Source organism: Cnephaeus nilssonii (genome assembly GCF_951640355.1).
Source record: "Cnephaeus nilssonii genome assembly, chromosome: 6".
Taxonomy (NCBI): Eukaryota; Metazoa; Chordata; class Mammalia; order Chiroptera; family Vespertilionidae; genus Cnephaeus; species Cnephaeus nilssonii.
In genome coordinates this window covers 64,179,909-64,198,838 of record NC_137077.1, presented here as the reverse complement: position 1 = coordinate 64,198,838, position 18,930 = coordinate 64,179,909, and the positions used below count along the sequence as shown (strand labels likewise).

The following is an 18,930-nucleotide window of genomic DNA, read 5'->3' as shown; positions in this document are numbered from 1 at the left end:
TGCTAACTCACTTGGGGCGTAAAGGTTAGAAGGAAAGATTTTATTCAACAGATTCTACCTATGAACAAATTATGGCAAATACTGGAGGGAAAAATTCCTTTGTGATCTTCTAGATACTGTTGGTAGGCTCAAAAAATACTGATGGGGGCCATTTCAGGATAGTTTTGCAAAATGTGCTGGGCATACTGGATGGTACACAAGATGATTTTATCTAGTGCATGGATACATTTGTTTCAATATTCTAGTTGAATACTTATTTAAAAAATATATATGCAGGAAAAAATATAAGTATTTTTAAATAAAATATTGATCTTTTTATAAAAGATTGATTCTGGAGAGAGAGAAAGGGAAAGGGAAAGAGAAACATTGATGTAAGAAAGAAACATTGATTGGTTGCTTCCCGCATGCACCCCAACTGGGGACCGAACCCACAACCTAGGTATGTGCCCTGACCTGGAATCCAACCTGCAGCCTTTCAGTGCATGGGACGATGCTCAACCAACCAAGCCACACTGGCCAGGGTACAAAACACATTCTTAATTTAATTGTCAAGAAAAGTTAAAAAGCCCGGCCGGCCTGGCTCAGTGGTTGAGTGTTGACCTATGAACCAGGTCACAGTTCGATTCCTGATCAGGGCAGATGCCTGGGAACCTTCGGTCCACAGGCTGACACTCTATCCACTGAGCCAAACTGGCTATGGCTACTTCCCACTTTTCTATGAATAAGCACTGTGTCCAGGCTGCCACACTATGGCTCTCAATAAGTAACCTAAAACGAGCCAGCTAGATTTAGGTGATTCTAAATAATTCCACTGGCCTTCATTAGTATAAACATTTTTACATAACTTGTTGCATGCTGATTCAGCTCTAAGTAATCTGGCTTTACCATGTACAATTTGATATCTATCTGGTTTATCACTTCCCCATACTCAGAACAGGGTAGTAATTAAGGGATTTGACTTATGGAGGCCTTGCCTTTTTTGCTTATGTGTTGTTTAATCTTGGGAACAAAAATGTAAGATTACAAAAAGGAATGAGCTAAATGTTTGTTATTAGTAGAGAAAGCACTGAAATACCTGCATTTCCCTCCCCTCAAAACCAAATGCTGGGCCATAATTATATGGGGTGGGACAAAAGTTAGGTTTATAGCTGTTTGTATAGAAAATAATACAAGAATAAATGATAATACAAGAATAAACTGTGCCCTACTGGTGTGGCTCATTGGTTGAGCATCAACCTACGAACCAGAAGGTCACAGTTCGACTCCCAGTCAGGGCACACATGCCTGGGTTGCAGGTTCTATCCCCAGTAGGGGGCATGCAGGAGGCATGATTCTCTCTAATCACTGATGTTTTTCTCTCTCTCCCCCTCTCCCTTCTCTGAAATCAATAAAAATAACAATATATATATATATAAACCCTGTGTTTTGTGTATTCAACTGTAACTTATTTTTGCCCAACCCTGTATATAAAAATTAACCAATGGTGTCAGATATTCTATTTGATGGATAATTACAATAGCCACATTCCCAAAACCTACATAAACAACCTAAAGAATTACTTTTAAAATCATGCTAGACCAAACTGCCTGGAACAGATTAGGTGCAATGTATACCAAGACATATATACCACTCTCTAGTATAAAAGTTTTCAAAAAATCATGGATAATATAATCTATATATAGAAAAGCCTATTATGCTAAGTGTCCGTCTGACTGGTAGCTATGATGTGCACTGACCGCCAGGGGGAAGACACTCAGTGCAGGAGCTCAGCTGACTGATGGGCGCCAGATGCCGGGCTCACAGCTGGTGAGCACAGCTGTGGCGGTGTGAGCCTCTCCCAAGGACACTCCCCCTGCACGCCCCTCCCCCATCCAGACCAGGACCAGGACCAGGACCAGGACTGGCATCGGGGCTGACTGGGTGCGAGCCCGCGACTGCTTCTCAGTCATGGGTGCGCCGGTATCACCCTAGGACGGGTGCGTGGAGACCGCAGTGGAGCAGCAGTGAGCCTGAGAGGTGGCGGCAGGCGCAGCAAGGCTGGGATGAGCGGGAGCGGCGCAGCTCCCAGCCAGGGCTCCGGCTCCTCCCCAGCCACCTGCCACTTCACGCACTACTACATCCCTTGGGGTATGTTGGACTGCCGGTTTCGGCCTGATCCCTGCAGGCCAGGCCGAGGGACCCCATCGGTGCACAAATCCATGCACCAGGCCTCTAGTAATTTATGTTTATAAATAACAGCCATATATATATATAAACATTGTTATAAAGAACAAAACAAACTCAGAAAAAAGCAATCAGAGTATTACTTCCTACACATAAGGCAGCTAATGCCCCAGTACCTCAAAGTCCTTTATAAAAGGAGATAGCTTAATAAGTTCTAGGTTCAGGGTTTTTTGTATTACTTTTTTTTCTTCTTTTTCTTTTCATCTACTTCCATTTTAAGCTTAACTTCTTCAGCTGTGAGAGCTCCCAGTTTCTTATTCTTTGCTTTCTTAACCTTTTCCTTGATGGCAGCCACATCAATTTTAGTTTCAGTAGAAGCTAGACAAATAAAAACACAATATGTGTAATTCTTTAGATTTTACCAAATAAAATATAAAGAATATGTATTTAGTACAATAATTCAGAATATTTTTATAATTGGAAGGTCATGTTATAAAATATAAAACACCTGCCTAAAGAAAAGTTAGAAATTTCTTTAAGAGAAAAAAAAATTAAAATACTTTAAAAACATATTAGTGAAAGTACATGTGAAATGGTATTACAGTTTAGCTATGTGAACCAATTACTGGTTTCAACTGGATTCAACTATATTAAAACTACATTCCCCCCACTTCAATCATACTTCAAGTTAGATTATTTTTACTTATATGCTTTTCCACATTTTGGAACTTTACAGCACTCATTAATATGCCAATTTTCCATCTTACCTGTTAAAATAATTTAGAATTATATTTCATGAAGAATATTATATGCCATCCTTCCAACTTCCATAATTTTAATTAATTAATCATAAAGTTATAAGTCAAAATCTTCTCTAATACCACATAAAAACTTAGTTTTTCAAATGTTAGTTCAATGAATGACTAATATTATTTTGTTGGTGTCCTTTGGCTCAAGATAATGAAAAATCCATGGTAACAATATAGGAATAAAACGTAAGCTATAGATCACATGAGAGAAGAAAATCACAACCTCAGATGAGCCGTTTTTGAAATTCATGATAGCAGAGCTCAGGGATCTCACGGCTTTACTCTTATTTTTACAGAAGAGTCACTCTTTGGTTTATATCTTTCAAAACAAAAGGTCCTTCACAAGCACATCCGGGGATTAGCTGCTACTAAAGTACAAATTATCCCCGTTGTTTCCTGTCCCTGGGATTAGTGATTAATGAAATGCTAAGTGAATTAACAGCAGATATGGTTATTTCCTTACTTAACACTCAAATTTAGGTAAATTCACTAAGGGTTTACTTTTCAGATAACAGACTTTTACATTACACCAAGAATTGGAAAACAAGCTTTACCTTCCTTAGGTTTCAAAACTGGCTTTTCTTTAGGTGGAATAAAAGCTTTGTTTCTTTCCTCTTGTCTCTTACTGAGAGCTTCTGCTTGTTTAGCCTATGTTAGTAATAAAACATACATTAGTGAAACACAATTTATAGCTAATTAAGAATTCAAGTTTCTATGAACTTCATTATTAATATTGTGAGCTAGACGAAGTCTTACCTTTATTGCTTCCATTTTCTGTCGCTTTTTTTGACTTGCCTTCAGAAAGTATTCACCACTAGCCAATTCTTTATCAATCTGTTGAAATCAGTATTTACAATTACTTCAGAAATAATGTAGATGAAAGTCATTTTCTAAGAAAGGTCACGAGGTAAAGACAGAGGCTCAAAAACCTATGATTAATTCATAAAGGGAATGACAAAAGAAAAGGAAACATACTCTAAATTGAAGGAAATATGTCCACAAAAGCATGGAGGTAGGAAAGCAGGTTATGTGTTCAAGGAATACAGAAGAGACTGCTTTAAGTAGGGTGGAAGGTCAATAATTCAAAAAAGTGTAATAGGAAACTGGAAAAATAGTTTGAGGAAGGTTGAAGAAATTTGAATGTCAGGTGAAGGAGGTGGGACATGATTTAGAAATGACTCAAGTTTCTGAGGAGAGTGAAGAGACCAAAGCAGGATTTTTTTTTTTAATGTAAGCTATTTTTCCCTCTCAATCCTCACCAGATGAAATGCATATAGAGAGGAAGGTAATGGGAGGAGAAAGAGAGAGACAGACAGACAGACATCAATGTGAGAGAAACATGCTTCCCAACTGGAGATCAACCCACAACTCAGGTATGTGCCCTGAGTGGGAATTGAACCGGCAACCTTTTGGTGCAGAGGACAACACTCAACCAACTCAACCACTCAGGCTGGGCCTGAGCAACATTTTTTAAAGTACAGAAGAATAGAGAAGAGATAAAAACCTAGAATAAAGGGTAGTGGCATGCAAAATAAAAAGCAAGATTGTCAGAATTTGGTGACTAAAACACTAATTAGAGAAAGTCACAGCTCATTCATTCACTATATAGTCAACATTGATCATTTATCTATCTTGCACGTACACAGCATTATTATATCTAAGGCAATGTTCTAAATTCTTTACAGACTAGAGGCCCGGTGTGAATGGCCCAGTGGTTGAGTGTGGACCTATGAATCAGGAGGTCATGGTTCGATTCCTGGTCAGGGCACAAGCCCGGGTTATGAGCTCAATTCCTAGTAGGGGACGTGCAGGAGGCAGCCAAACAAAGATTCTCTCATCATTAATGTTTCTATCTTCTCTCCCTCTCCCTTTGTCTCTGAAATAAATAAAAATATATTTTAAAAACTTAAAAAGAAAAAAAAAGTACAGCAGGTGTTATGGGACAGGGTTTAGTAACTGGATCACTCCACTTTCCCCCCAACTATCAGTTTCTTTCTGGCTTCCCTTTCTTCCTTTCCCTGAGGAAACCTCATGATTGAGCACTTCCACCGTTTTTTCACCATGATGACCATCATTCCTTTTTTCCTTCTAACCTTTCATCAGACCTTCCCTGAAAAACTTCAAACACAAGGCTGTGGAGGAGGAAGACAGTACCCAGAAAGGGATGGGTTTACATGCTGAGCCTAAAGAACTAGCAGGAAGGGAAGAGTTTCCAAGGGAGGGAATAATGAAGCAAGAACCCTCAAGAGATAGGTGAGAGCAGGTAAAGAAAGAATTGATACACATGGGAAGATGTAGGTGAGAAAAAAGTTGAAAGAATTATTGCCTGATGGTCTAAAATATTTCGGTAAAATAAAATTAAATGACATCTGCTAGGAGTGGGAGAGTGCCTAGAAAATTAGGAGGATTCACAGAACTACCAGACAACACTGAGGACCCACCTGAGGTTGGAAACATAACTTTAGAGTGGATATAATCCAAAGTTATGACTCCTTCCACCTATGTGTAGTAGCCACATTATGGAAAAGAAGTCGTTTTAGGACTGGTCCAAGTTTAAGAGTTTTGCTGGGCAGGTGTGATAGACGGAAAAAGGAGCATGAAAGAAAACAATGGGCAAGATGGAAAAGGACATTTCAGAAAGGAAACCAGAAGACAGTTAACAAAATGAGAGGTATTCTAACTTAGAAAAAGGAGAGCTATTAGATTAGAATTTAAGATTTCAAAACAGGAGCAGCCATATATCTTATGGTCATAGGAATGATGCTAAAGTAGAGTAGAGAGCATTTTGAGCTAAATTGTTGAATTAAAAAACACACACATTTTATTGCCTTTTTACAGAGAGGAAAGGAGAGAGAGAGAGAGTTAGAAACATTGATGAGAGAGAAACATCGATTCAGCTGCCTCTTGCACACTCCCTACTGGGTATGTGCCCGCAACCAAGGTACATGCCCTTGACCGGAATCGAACCTGGGATCCTTTAGTCCGCAGGCTGATACTCTATCCACTGAGCCAAACCGGTTAGGGGAAATTGTTGAATTTTTTATCCATGGAACATTTACAGTGGCTACAGGGACATGGGTGACACCAACCACCTTGATATAGTTTACACTCACAATATGAAGCCCCCTACCCCATGCACTTTGCTCAAAATAAACCTATTTACACTTACCTTCAGTTTCCTATATCTCTACATACCCAAACACATACACACATATTAACACAGCAATTCCACCTAAAATACCCTCAATAAAGTCTCTTACAAAATTGATGATAACAGTTTCTCCATCATGTAATGAAATTCAACATTTAATACTTACCTGACTTTCTGGTTGTGGTGGTGGGAATGGTGTATACTCTTTCTTAACAGTTTTTTTCTTTGGTTCCTTGCGTTTATTCACATTTTTGTGCTTGAACTGTGGCAAAAATCTTTCCCAACTTTGTGATCTTAATTCAGAATCTTTTGCCAACTCTCGTTTAATCATTAAGGTCTTTAGTCATGCAATATACAAACAAGGTAAAAATGTTAATTTCAGAAGTCATACATTTGTCAAATTAAGACATCATAAATATCATTCTTATACATAGATCTTAGTCTCTTAGGTAGGATTAAACCAATTCCACGAAGAAAAGAATATGTAATCTCGATTTTTAACCAAGCATAAGAAAATTAGATTAAGAAATTTCAAAGTTATTAAAATAAATTGAGATGAAAGAGAGACTAATTCAGCTCTTCAACTATTATTTCTTTAAACCTTAAAACTCAACTTAATAGCAGGGAGAATACTTAATAATGTTCCCTGAAAGGAGGAAGCTTTCAGTAGCACCTGAAATATCACAGGGGGGAAAAGCAAACCTTCTCATGATCGGACAAAACCAATATTCTCACATTTCCTCCACTCCATTTGAATTTTATAGACATTGGAACACAAAAGGATACAAACCAGGCAATAGATGCATGACTAGCTCTTTTTATCTTTAATGTCCCAATGTAACTTTGTGCACACAGGGAAAACTGTTCTTTCATGTCAATCTAATATGAGACTTTTAAACTTAACTTCACCAAATTTAACTGGACTGCTCAACAAATACTCATCCTATATCCTATATAATAAAAGCCTAATATGCTAAGTGTCTGGTTGTTCGGTGACCAGTCGACTGTTCAACCAATCAAAGCGTAATATGCTAATGATATGCTAAGGATGCTCAATTGCTCGCTATGACGTGCACTGACCACCAGGGGGCAGACACTCCAACTGGTAGGTTAGCTTGCTGCTGGGGTCCGGCCAATTGGGACTGAGTGAGATGGGCCGGACGTGCCCTGGAGCCCTCCCGCAGTCCCTTTCCGGCCCCAATCGTGCCTCAGAGGGGTCCCTCAGCCTGGCCTGCACCCTCTCACAATCCAGGACCCCTCGGGGATGTCAGAGAGCCGGTTTCTGCCCAATCCCACAGGCCACTCCCCTTGGGAGGGCGCCAGATGCAGGGCTCATGGCTGGCGAGTGCTGATTGGGTTATGAGCCTGCAGCAGGTGCAGTGGGGCCAGGATGAGCGGGAGTGGCCGGTAGGAGCTGCAGGCGGAGTTGGACTGTGGGTTTCAGCCTGATCTCCGTAGGCTACCCCGAGGGACCCCACCTGTGCACGAATTCATGCACTGGGCATCTAGTCATAAATAAAACAGCTCATTACAGCACGGTTACATTTCCAAGAACAGTCATAAACTTTGTGCACACAGGGATATAACATCTCTCTCAAAAGGCTTACAAAACAGATAAAGCAGAGCTATTTTGGGTAAGCTAAATAATTTGAGTATTAAGTCCTCTCCTCCCCCAAAGGTTTTAATGCAATCTAAAATATTTGAGGCTTTATTTAATAGAAAAAGGCAGAATTCTGAAAGAGCACATCTTTAAACATAAAGATGGGCTCACAGCCTAAGAAAACAGGATTGATATAATCTACAACAAATTCTGTGAAACCTTTCTTGTATCAGAACTATATAATACACTAGGGACCCAGTGCACGAATTTATGCACCTTGAAAGGAACTGTGGGCCGCGAGGCTGCCATGGGCACAGGGATGGGTCTTGGCCCATCCCCCACTCGGCCCCTCCCACTGCAGCCCTCAGTCTCCTGTCTGCCTGCAACTCCACTTGCACCCGCTGACAGCGTGGAGCAATTGGGGCCAGCGCCAGCAGTGGGTGTGAGCGGGGCTGGCGCCGTCAGCGGGTGCGAGCAGTGGTTGCTGTCCCAATCGCCCCTCAGGAGCAGGGGGAGGTGGAGCCCTCAGGGGCGATTGGGGCTGGCAGCCGCCACTCGCACCCGTTGATGGTGCCGAGTGATTGGGACTGGTGCTGGGTGCGAGCGGCGGCTCCAGTGCCAGCTGTGGGTGTGAGCAGGGCCGTCGCTGGCAGTGGGTGTGAGTGGGGCTGGTGCTGGTAATGGGTGCAAGCGGCGGCTGCTGGCTCTGATCACCCCTCAGGAGCAGGGGGAAGTGGAGAAGCAGCCGTCACTCACACCTGCTGATGGCGCCAAGCAATCGGAGCCAGTGGTGGCTCGGGCGCTGGCAGTGGGTGCAAGTGGGGCCAGCGCCGGCAGCAGGTGCGAGTGCCCTGCAGGACCGCGGTGCACAGGAGCAAAGAATTTTCAGTAACCATCAGAGGCTCACCCCGATGACAGCAACCAGCACCCCACCTTGGTCTGGTGACCTCGTTCACCTGCTCCACCATCCCATCGCAGTCGATGTCTGCCATGTCCTGCGCTCTGCCGCCTGCTGCCGACACCCATCATGTTCAGTGTGTACCCCCTGGTGGTCAGCGCACATCATAGCAACTAGTTGTTCAGTTGTTCTGCTGTTTGGTCTATTTGCATATTAGGGTTTTATATATATAGATTACAGTGTACCTGTCAATACTGGACTCCACAGAGACCCAAGCTTTTAAGGAAGTAACTTGAGGACTGGGTTGAGTTGAGTGGGTTGAATTCTACCTTTAATTTACCCAAAATATCTCTACTTTATCTGTTTTGTCTATTCAACTTTTATAAAAATTTAATTTCAAGAAAGTTTTCTGTAGCTAAAAGAAGTCTGACAACCACTGTTACACAAATATATAATTAACACTCACTTTAATATTATAAATTGGATGAATATTCTTCATAGTATCTAGGACTACTTTTCGAACCTGAAATTTGCAAAGAAAAACGAATTAGTCATTTATAAATATCTTAATGAACCAGGTAGAAAGAAATTACTATATTTCAAAATATCCTACAAACCAGACAATGGCTGCCAAACTGAATAGTTCCTTCAATTGCTCTTAGTGGCTACTAGATCTTTCATAATAGTTAACCCTGGGTACAGTGTTAACTATTTGTACTCAATTATACAGTGTTACTCAATTGTACTGTGAAAATGTGACATATTGAACAAGTGTAACACTCTGCAACTGTGATTTGGGGGGAGATGGATTCAGAGTCAGAAAATGTAGGCTCAAATAATGGGACTGCCAGTTTATTTGGGAAAGACACTTAATTTTCCTGTTCCAGCTTTCTCATTTGCAATGTGGAAATGAAGATACCTCAAGGGTCTGTTGTAAGAACTAAATAACATATTTACACTTTGAGATTTACAAAGTATTCAATGTATTGAAGTTATTATTACCCCATGAGAAAAGGGTAGATCATGTCTAAGAATGAGGTCCAAGAAAGTTCTATTAAAGGCCCTGGAAAGGAAGAAGCAAGACCTCACAGCCAGATCCAGATAATAGTATCAAAGGGAGTCAATTGGAACAGTATCTGCTCAACAGAGTTCCTCATAACAAGTTAAAATAAATGTTCATGAAAACATTAAATTCAAACAAAAGAAAATGTATCATAAAGGAAAATTTGAGTTTGACCTCAACTAACTGTATACATTTCTGCAAATAACAACATCTGTTCAATTCCCTAATATTTGAGCACATGTAACTACATCATGTTTCTCATATGTGCTACAGACTGAGCTTAAATACCCATTTAAAATTTGTAGTGGAAGGAGCGAAGGTGTGAAGACCTAATTGAGATGTGTGTGACTGTCAAAGGTTGGTCATAATATGTTAATGTCTAGGAGCGATGACTCCCTCAAATTCCATGAAGTACAAAGTATTTACTAATGGAAAATCAAACAAAGCACATCCTAAAATAATACAATAATCATAAAACCATACATTATAACCAAATTATTTAATTTGTTCTCTGCTGAAAATTAAAGATATTAAGTCTCACCTCTTTTAAGCCACTAAAAGGTCCAATGGCTGAAACCGTGTTTCCCTGAACCATAATGTAACAGTTTGTTAAGAGTTCCAATGCCTATATCAAAGAACAGTAAGTTGAAATTCAGTTGAAATACACTGAAAAACTAATGACAAAAAAGATACTAATTTTCTACCAGTAAAAAGTACCTTTAATGTAGATCCTTTGGGACCAATAAGCCGTTGTCTTCTTTTTACAAATCTTTCTTTATTTCTTACTAAAGAACCTATTTTAATGATGTCACATGCAATATCATCCTGAAGAATTCGTACTGCCTTTGGGAAAAAAAAGAAAATATTCCACCAATATTCTTTACAAATACATTTCAAAGTCCACACTGATATCTAAGCAGAATAATGGAAACTCTACGGAGGGAAGGAGGGAGAGAGGGAGGGAGAGAAGAAGGGAGGGACACAGGGAGGGAGGGAGGGAGGGAGGGATGCAGGGACGGGTGGGTGGATACAGTGCTGTGTTATCTCTAATGGCACAAATAAAGCAAAATCTCTATAACTGTGAATTTACCTGTTCAAATGAAACACTCCTTGCTAATAGTTTTATTAGGTCTCTGGCCCTAATGATGATGTATGGATCAAAAGTCTTCTTTGTTGTACAAACAGTCATGCTGCCCTCGATCAGGTCCAGGGTTGCATTAACATGCTACAAAAAAGAAAGAGCAAACAAGCAGCTGTCTAAAAATGAATTCAGTTTTAGATACTTATATAACCTATCCTAATCTAACTATTGATTACTAGGAATTAATCTCCCTCTAAAATTCGATCAACTCCCTCCTTGAAGAAGCTGGATAGTTAATATAAAGAATGCTTAATTACTTTCGTACTTCAAAGAATATAGAAACTCAGGCAATTGAAACCATTTATACTTATTGGAGTTTAGAATACTTTGTACTTACTGGAATAAAGATAATCTCTAGTTTAAAAAATACATATCAATCCAAATGAGACAATACTTATACTAACATGCTATTTTCTAACATATGAGCATATTCTGAAGAATATTTAAACATAGTGAGTGATCAACTATTCAACATAAGGTTGGGTCTGTATGAGTTTATGAGAGAGAGAGAGGGGGGTGGGAGGGGAAGAGAGAGAGAGAAGAAGAGAGAGAGAGAGACCAGATGTAGACAGCTATGAAAATATGCTTGCAGTTTGCGGAGTCACCCTCATACTCAATGGGCACAAATGAGTCCAGGGCAGTCCCTCAGTGTGAGAAATATATTTCATGTTACAACCTAGTACACATACATATCCTATATAATAAAAGCCTAATATGCTAAGTGTCTGGTCGACTGGTCAGCTGTTCAACCAACAAAGTGTAATATGCTAATGATATGCTAAGGCCACTCAACCACTCGCTATGACGTGCACTGACCACCAGGGGGGCAGTCAACCGGTCGACCAGTTGCTATGACATGCACTGACCACCAGGGGGCAGACGCTCCAACCAGTAGGTTAGCTTGCTGCTGGGGTCTGGCCAATTGGGACAGAGCAAGACAGGTCGGACATGCCCTGGAGTCCTCCCATAGTCCCTCCCTGGCTGGCCAACTTCCCGCATCCCTTCCCGGCCCTGATTGTGCACCAGTGGAGTCCCTTGGCCTGGCCTGCGGGACCCCTTGCGGGATGTTGGAGAGCCGGTTTCAGCCCGATCCCGCAGGCCAGGCCGAGGGACTGCATTGGTGCACAAATTCGTAAAATGAATCAAAAGCTTCATAAAATCATCCTTACCACATGTGACATATTCATTTTTTAAAGACTCCTTATATCCATTAAATTGACTTCTGGATCCACTAATGGATTTCAACCCATGTTTGAAAAACAAAAACAAATACACCACTCTAGGGGCATGGCAGCAGCAACAAATAGGAAAAAGATGGCACATCCACATCTTACATTTAAAATGAAAATTAATAGAATGGAAACTCTACAGAGGGAAGGAGGGAGGGAGGAAAGAAGGGAAGGAGGGAGGAAGGGAGGGAAAATTAAGCAATTAGGCAGAAACATGCCTGACTCAAACTGTGCAGGTTTGTGACAATCACCATAGTACAGAATAGGTATTCTGAAATGTGCGAGTACACAGATGAGTTTCAGAGAGTCCATCAAATCCCTACAATTCTAAAGGTATGTGTATTTTTCAGTAATCTATTATTCACAAAATTAAAAACACAAGTATTACAAGAATAAAGCTTATGTAGGCTGTTTGAAATACCAAAGGAACCAAATTAGTCAATTATGCAGGCACCTTAAAAAAATCCACAAGCACACGTACATTTACTTAAAAGCAAAAGTATAAGCAGGAGCAAAATCTCAAAGAAATATATAAAATATGCATACATGTTCATTCAAGGCTTTTTGAACCAATGGCCAGCACTCTTTCAAGTAAGCCTCTCTATATTTTGGGAACAAAGTTGCAAAACTGCTTTCCTCCAAGAGTCCTCTGGGATTGTCCTCTTTGGAAAAAGCTGGTTCCTTCCAACCATCAGGAACAGTGAGGAGTTCTGATTCATCTACAGGAAAAACAAAACGAAACACACATCAGATTTTAGCCCACTTTTGGACATTTATATGCATAGTAGGGTCCCTAGACCTGGCTGGCAATCAGGGCCAATAGGGGTCTTCCGGCTGCCAGCTGGGGCCTTCCTTCATTCCACGCCACCCCCTGGTGGTCAATGCACATCATAGCGAGCAATCGAACCCCTGAGGGGACACTTTGCATATTAGCCTTTTATATATAGACTAGAGGCCCGATGCATGAAATTCATGCAAGAGTAGGCCTTCCTTCCCCTGGCTGCCGGCACCGGCTTCCCTCTGGCCACTGGCAGGCACCCGGGACCCGGGCTTCCCTCGCAGCCCCGGCTTGGCTTCATCAGGAAGGACATCCAGTATAATTAGCATATTATGCTTTTATTATTATAGATAAGCAACCTTTCAAATTTTACTGAAGTGAAGCCTAAGTGTGTATATACTGTATGTATATACTATATTTGCATATGTGTGTATGTACATAAAATTTTTAAAAGCTGATACTCTGGTGTACACTTTCAGTTAATAATCACTGGTTTTAGGGTTTCCAAAGAGTTTTCATAAGCCTTATTTCTTTTCTTTCTTTCTTTCTTTCTTTTTTTTTTTTTAACAGTAATTTAAAGTTTATTCCAGCTTATTCTGACTTTAAGGTAGCATCACATGGCATACTTCTGAGTCCATTCCCGAGATATTCTGTTGTACTTATCTCTGTCTGTTTTATAGATCCGTGCAATCTCTGGCACTAGGGGGTCATCTGGGTTTGGATCACATAGCAGTGAACAAATGGACAAAAGAACTTTAGAAATAGTTAATGAAGGAGACCACTGTGATCTTAGAATATTGAGACAAATGCTGCCATTACTGTTAATATTTGGATGATAAATTCTTGTTGTAAATGCAACCTTAGGTGGTTTGAAGGGGTAGTCTGCAGGAAAATGAATTGTCAAAAAGAATACACCACCGTGATATGGGCTGTCATTAGGTCCCATAATTGTGGCTTGCCAATGAAACATATCATCCCCAACTGGACCTGCAGAACACTGTGCTGGAGGGTCACGGGCCAAATCACTAAGTTCCTTATTAATCCGTTTCAGCGCCATAGTCTGTGCTTTGCATCTGGCTCCTCACTATCTCGGTGTGTGCTCAAAGGTCCGGCCAAAACTCTTGATTACCCCGGCAGCAGGGAAGGCTTGTCTCTTCGTCTCACACCGGCTCTGCCAGACACAGGCGCTTTTCCTTCTTTTCAGAACAGCACCTTCTTACAAAACTGATCGGAGGTTGGACTCCATGAGCCTTATTTCTGTATATCCTTCATGATAACCATGAAAGGTAGGAAGAACCAGTATCATTTTTCCCATTTCATAAAAGATTAGTGACTTAATTAAGAGGACATAAAGGTCTCTTTTCATCAAAACAAAATGCCTCTGAAGGGCCATAAATTATCTCCCATAACATTTATTAAAACTCCTGGTTGTGCCGCGCCAGCACGGCCAAGGGTGAACCTGAGAAGGGGCGGTGAAGGATTGAAGAAAAGACAGACAAGAGAATACAGCTGGGGCTTGGTGGATCTCCCATGCCTAGATGAGGACACAAAAGACCCAGCCTGCAAGCCGATGCTTTATTTTATAGTCTGATTAAAACATGGGTAGATCAACATGTATACACATGTTCTTGTTTTGGCAACACTTGCTGCACCTCCCACAGCCCATTAGCTACTTAGGAAGAAATTAGGGAGGGCTAGAAGGTTAAGCTTAATTATGCTAAGAGGGGTCTGCCCTCCAAGCTGGGACTTGTTTGTGGCCCTGCCACAGGTCAGCCCGAGGCTTAACCCTAGATCTGCTTCCTACACCTGGTCCTGAATTTTAGGAACCTCTTAAATCCAACAGCTATAACTTACATTAGTACTATTTAAAGGTATGATACATAGGCCTGCAGTAGAAGCATAAGCTGTGAGTGGGTTAGAAATGTAATTCTTGGTCTCCACCTTAGATCTACTGAATCTGAACCTCTGGGCCGAGGCACAAGCATCTCTGTTTTAACAATCTCATCAGGAGATCCTTTTGCACACTAAAGTCTGAGAAGCAGGTCTTGATAATCCATGTTATCCACCCAGTCAGGTAAACCTGCTTTCTGGTTCTTATACTTTGCTATTTCTGGATGAAATCACAGAGAATTAGCTAATCTTCATATATCATTCACTTCCCAATATCCTTAATAAAAGCTTGAAATCAACAATTGTCATTATTTAAAATGCACATCTGACCAAGTCCTTACCCAACTTAAACACTTCAATGGCTATGAATTTAAAAAATGGCAAAAAATACATAGAAGTTTCACAACAGAGGAAGTAAATACAAATAGCCCTAAAACATGTGAAAAGATGTGCAACCTTACTAGTAATAAGAAAAGTTCAAAATAAAAACCAACTAGATACCATTTCATACTTACAAGATGACAGAAATTCATAATTCAGATAATACCAAGTGTTAGTTGCTGTGGATATAGAGCTAAGAGAATTCTCATCCCCTGCTGGGAATATAAACTAGCACAAACCCTTTGGGAAAGAATTAGCATTGTTACAGGATTCCAGAGCAGGAGGAATGGGGAAACTGAGACAGAAAGTCTCAGTTTTACAAGGCCAAACAGTATGGGCAATTTGCAGCCAGCTTTTAAATAACAAGCCATTATCTTCCCCAGCCAAGGACACTTGAGAGCAAATGGTTAAAAACCTCCCTAATGAGAGAATGCAGAAAGGGAGGGGGAAAGGGGAGCATGTTACTCCCTAGGCAGAAAAGCCAGCAGTCTCTAGGTTTTAAATTGCCAGATTCTTCTCATGAATTCTGGGAAGGCCACAACAAAGCAAAAAGGGACCTTGAGAATTAATCTGTACCAAAATGTTCAGCAAAGGAATTTTGAGTCCTAGCCGGTTTGGCTCAGTGGATAGAGCATCGGCCTGCAGAATGCAGGCTTCCGGGTCCCATTCAGGTCAAGGGCATGTATCTCAGTTGCAGGCTCAATTCCCAGCCCTGGTCAGGGTGTATGCGGGAGGCAACCAATCTCTCTTTCTGCCTCTCCACCTCCCTTCCACTCTCTCTAAAAATTAATGGAAAAATATCCTTGGGTGAGGATTTTTTTAAAAAAAGAACAAAAGCATCTTTAGCAACTACAAGTTGAAACTAGTACCACATGACTGACTAGAATAACTATACAGTGAGAAAAAAAAAAAAAAGAAAATTTGAAACCTACAGACGGGAGGGTATATAATGCCCGGGACCCCCACCCAATTTGCTTTTCAGATTAGCTGCCCATCTGCATTTCTTAAGCCAGATATATAGGTTTGCTTGCTTTGCTTCTTTATCAAAGATGCATGCTTTAATAAATTGGCTTTTCACAATGCAGTCAAGGTCCCCCATATACATCCTATATAATAAAGAGGTAATATGCAAATTGACCATCACTCCAACACACAAGATGGCCACCACAAGATGGCCCACAGGGGAGGGCAGTTGTGGGCGATCAGGCCTGCAGGGGAGGGCAGTTGGGGGTGACCAGGCCTGCAGGGGAGGGCAGTTGGGGGCGACCAGGCCGGCAGGGGAGGGCAGTTGGGGGCGACCAGACCTGCAGGGGAGGACAGTTAGGGGTGACCAGACCTGCAGGGGAGGGCAGTTAGGGGTGACCAGGCTGGCAGGGGAGGGCAGTTAGGGGTGACCAGGCCGGCAGGGGAGCGCAGTTAGAGGCAATTGGGCCAGCAGGGGAGCAGTTAGGCATCGATCAGGCTGGCAGGGGAGTGGTTAGGGGGTGATCAGGCTGGCAGGCAGAAGTGGTTAGGGGCAATCAGACAGGCAGGCAGGCAGGCGAACAGTTGGGAGCCAGCAGTCCTGGATTGTGAGAGGGATGTCCAACTACCCGTTTAGGCCTGATCCCGCTAGGATCGGGCCTAAACAGGCAGTCAGACATCCCTTGAGGGGTCCCAGATTGGAGAGGATGCAGGCTGGACTGAGGGACACCCCCTGCCCCTATGCACGAATTTCGTGCACCGGGCCTCTAGTTCATTTATAAGAGAAGACAAGGATCCAGGCTGGGAACAGCCCTCTCCCACTGACTCGGAAGCTGTCCGGGAACACCTCTCTGGTGTTGGTGAGAGGTGTCTCTAACAGCACCATCTGCACATACCCTACACTTCAAGGATTCCAATCCCATGTACATAACCTAGAGAAATTCTTGAACATGTAAAGCTATAGATATGTACAAACATGTCTAGAGCAGCACTGTTTATAACAGCAAACAATGGGAACAATGCAAATGTCCATCAATGGTAGAATGAAAATATAAATTAGCATATATTCATACAAGTGAACATCATAGTAGAGAAAAATACAGCTTCAATTATTGCCCTGATTAAATAACAAAAACAAAGTTAAGCCTAAGATGCAGGACACAGAACCATGCCTACAGTCCTTTCCCATTCTCATAAAATTAAAATATAGGCAAAAGTAAACCGCTTTGTGCATAGTTGGTAAAGATTATGAAGAAAAAGAACAGAATGATCAACATGATTTAGAACAGTTACTTCATGTTTCAAAGAAAAGGAGTATGTTCTGAGAGGAGCTTGTAGGAGGTTTTTTGGGTTTCACAATGTTTTATTCCGCTCAATGGTCTGAGCGCACCTTTCTCACGTGTTGGCTTTATTCTTTAAGATGTACATGTACCATATTCTACTATGTACACTCATAATTTAAAAAACAACAAAGCACCGTTTATACCTTTCTAAGGCCTTTAGAATGAGAGTTCAAGGTTTTTAACACTTCCAATAAGAATGGTTTCTGAGGTCCTGGGCTCTAGCCTCTCTTCCTGTTATTCATACTGACGAAAATGGATCAAACCAGAATAAAACAAGACAGCAATTTAAAGGCAGGGCAGTCTAAAGAGAAGGAGCCGTGCCGTCTAATATTTTAACAATTTAATAAACAATAATAATAAATGATGCAAAAAATTTTCAGGAACTCACACACTAGCTTTCAGGACACGCCAGATACCTCCTCCGTATCCCTCTCGGTCTCACTCCTTCATTACCAGCGTTCACTCAAGTAAATAACAACCTCCTACTCCTACCGCATCCCTCCTTTTGTCAGCTACTTCCGCCCATCGCCGCAAGCCAAAGGCTCTGCAACGCCCTCCAAAATGTCTTAATTATCACTTTACGGAAAACGAATTCCGCAACACCTTCATTCTGGGAGCCTTTAGCAAAAGCGATTAGTGAGGAACACGTGACCGGCACCCTATCCGCCAGACGGTTTCGCAGGCCCGGCCAATACCCCTAAAAAGCAGCTCTGATAGGCACTCAATTTCAGAGAACAGACTCGAGGCGGCGTGACACGATCGCAACTAAACCTCCAAACCCAGGCTTCGGTGCTCACACCACCTTACCTCGGTTCTCCTGCTTCTGCTTCTGGTTACGAAATTCACTTTTCCCACCTGCTGGGGCTGGCCCGTTCGCTTTGGAGGCCGCCATGTTCGAAACGCTCCCGTTACTACCGGAAATGGAACGGTTCTTTAATCCTTCCGGCTAAAGTCCCTGTACTCAAAAATGAGTTCCGCAGAACCCAGACGAGGAGATCTGCGCAGTCTCTGTGCGTGCCTACGCTAGAACCCACGGATTTGTGTCAACTACAGCGCTTCTTTCACGTAGCTCCGGGCTTCTTTTCCAGGATGCAGTGCAACCACGGAGTTTGACTGCATGCTGGGAATTGTAGTTTAGCTCTGTAGGCAAGTTGGAGACGGGTTTTTGTCTGTAATTTGCCCACGGCCTCAGAGTCTAACCCGGGCTGACCACTCTAGGGTTTGGTCGCAGAGTGCAATGAAGTCACTCCTTTGGTAAATATTTATATGATAGTCAAATATGTGGTAGACGTTGGGAAAAGGTACTAATATGAGAAATATGGTTCTCCATGGCAAGAGGTGACAGTAATAGCCACCATTTACTGTGAGATTACTTTGTGCAAGGTACTTTGTGTGTATTGTTTCTAATCCTTAAAACAAGACCAAAGTTATACATTGAGAAAACCAAAGCTTAAATAAAAACCCACAAGACTTATAATTTTTTGGAAGATTAGTTTTCAAAGTCCTTGTTTCTGATGGTGA

At 41.7% G+C, this 18,930-nt stretch overlaps 2 protein-coding genes across 2 annotated transcripts; both read right to left on the bottom strand.

Moving 5' to 3' along the window:
- Nucleotides 1–2,210: 2,210 nt before the first annotated feature.
- On the bottom strand, nt 2,211–18,318 carry LOC307101889 (KRR1 small subunit processome component homolog). The gene is made up of 10 exons (XM_079775388.1): nt 18,217–18,318; nt 12,601–12,773; nt 10,775–10,909; nt 10,402–10,527; nt 10,226–10,309; nt 9,088–9,144; nt 6,290–6,460; nt 3,729–3,806; nt 3,527–3,620; nt 2,211–2,541 (listed from the first exon to the last, which is right to left on the bottom strand). Exons 1-10 carry the CDS (start codon nt 18,299–18,301, stop codon nt 2,399–2,401), a joined length of 1,146 nt encoding a protein of 381 aa, XP_079631514.1. The 5' UTR covers nt 18,302–18,318; the 3' UTR covers nt 2,211–2,398.
- LOC307100896 (ubiquitin-conjugating enzyme E2 D3-like) lies at nt 12,812–15,894 on the bottom strand. Its single transcript, XM_079773535.1, has one exon. The coding sequence runs from the start codon at nt 13,887–13,889 to the stop codon at nt 13,446–13,448; it is 444 nt and encodes a 147-aa protein (XP_079629661.1). The 5' UTR covers nt 13,890–15,894; the 3' UTR covers nt 12,812–13,445.
- Nucleotides 18,319–18,930: the final 612 nt, after the last annotated feature.

What these genes read in the sequence shown, in the direction of transcription:
- LOC307100896 (XM_079773535.1), bottom strand. Translation starts at nt 13,889, where the DNA reads ATGGCGCTGAAACGGATTAATAAGGAACTTAGTGATTTGGCCCGTGAC.
- LOC307101889 (XM_079775388.1), bottom strand. Translation starts at nt 18,301, where the DNA reads ATGGCGGCCTCCAAAGCGAACGGGCCAGCCCCAGCAGGTGGGAAAAGT. An exon ending in AAAAAGCCTTGAATGAACAT is followed by an intron (nt 10,910 to 12,600) that starts GTATGCATATTT and finishes TCTTTTTTGTAG; the next exon opens with CATGTTAATGCAACCCTGGA. An exon ending in AGTTTTGAAACCTAAGGAAG is followed by an intron (nt 2,542 to 3,526) that starts GTAAAGCTTGTT and finishes TTATTTGTCTAG; the next exon opens with CTTCTACTGAAACTAAAATT.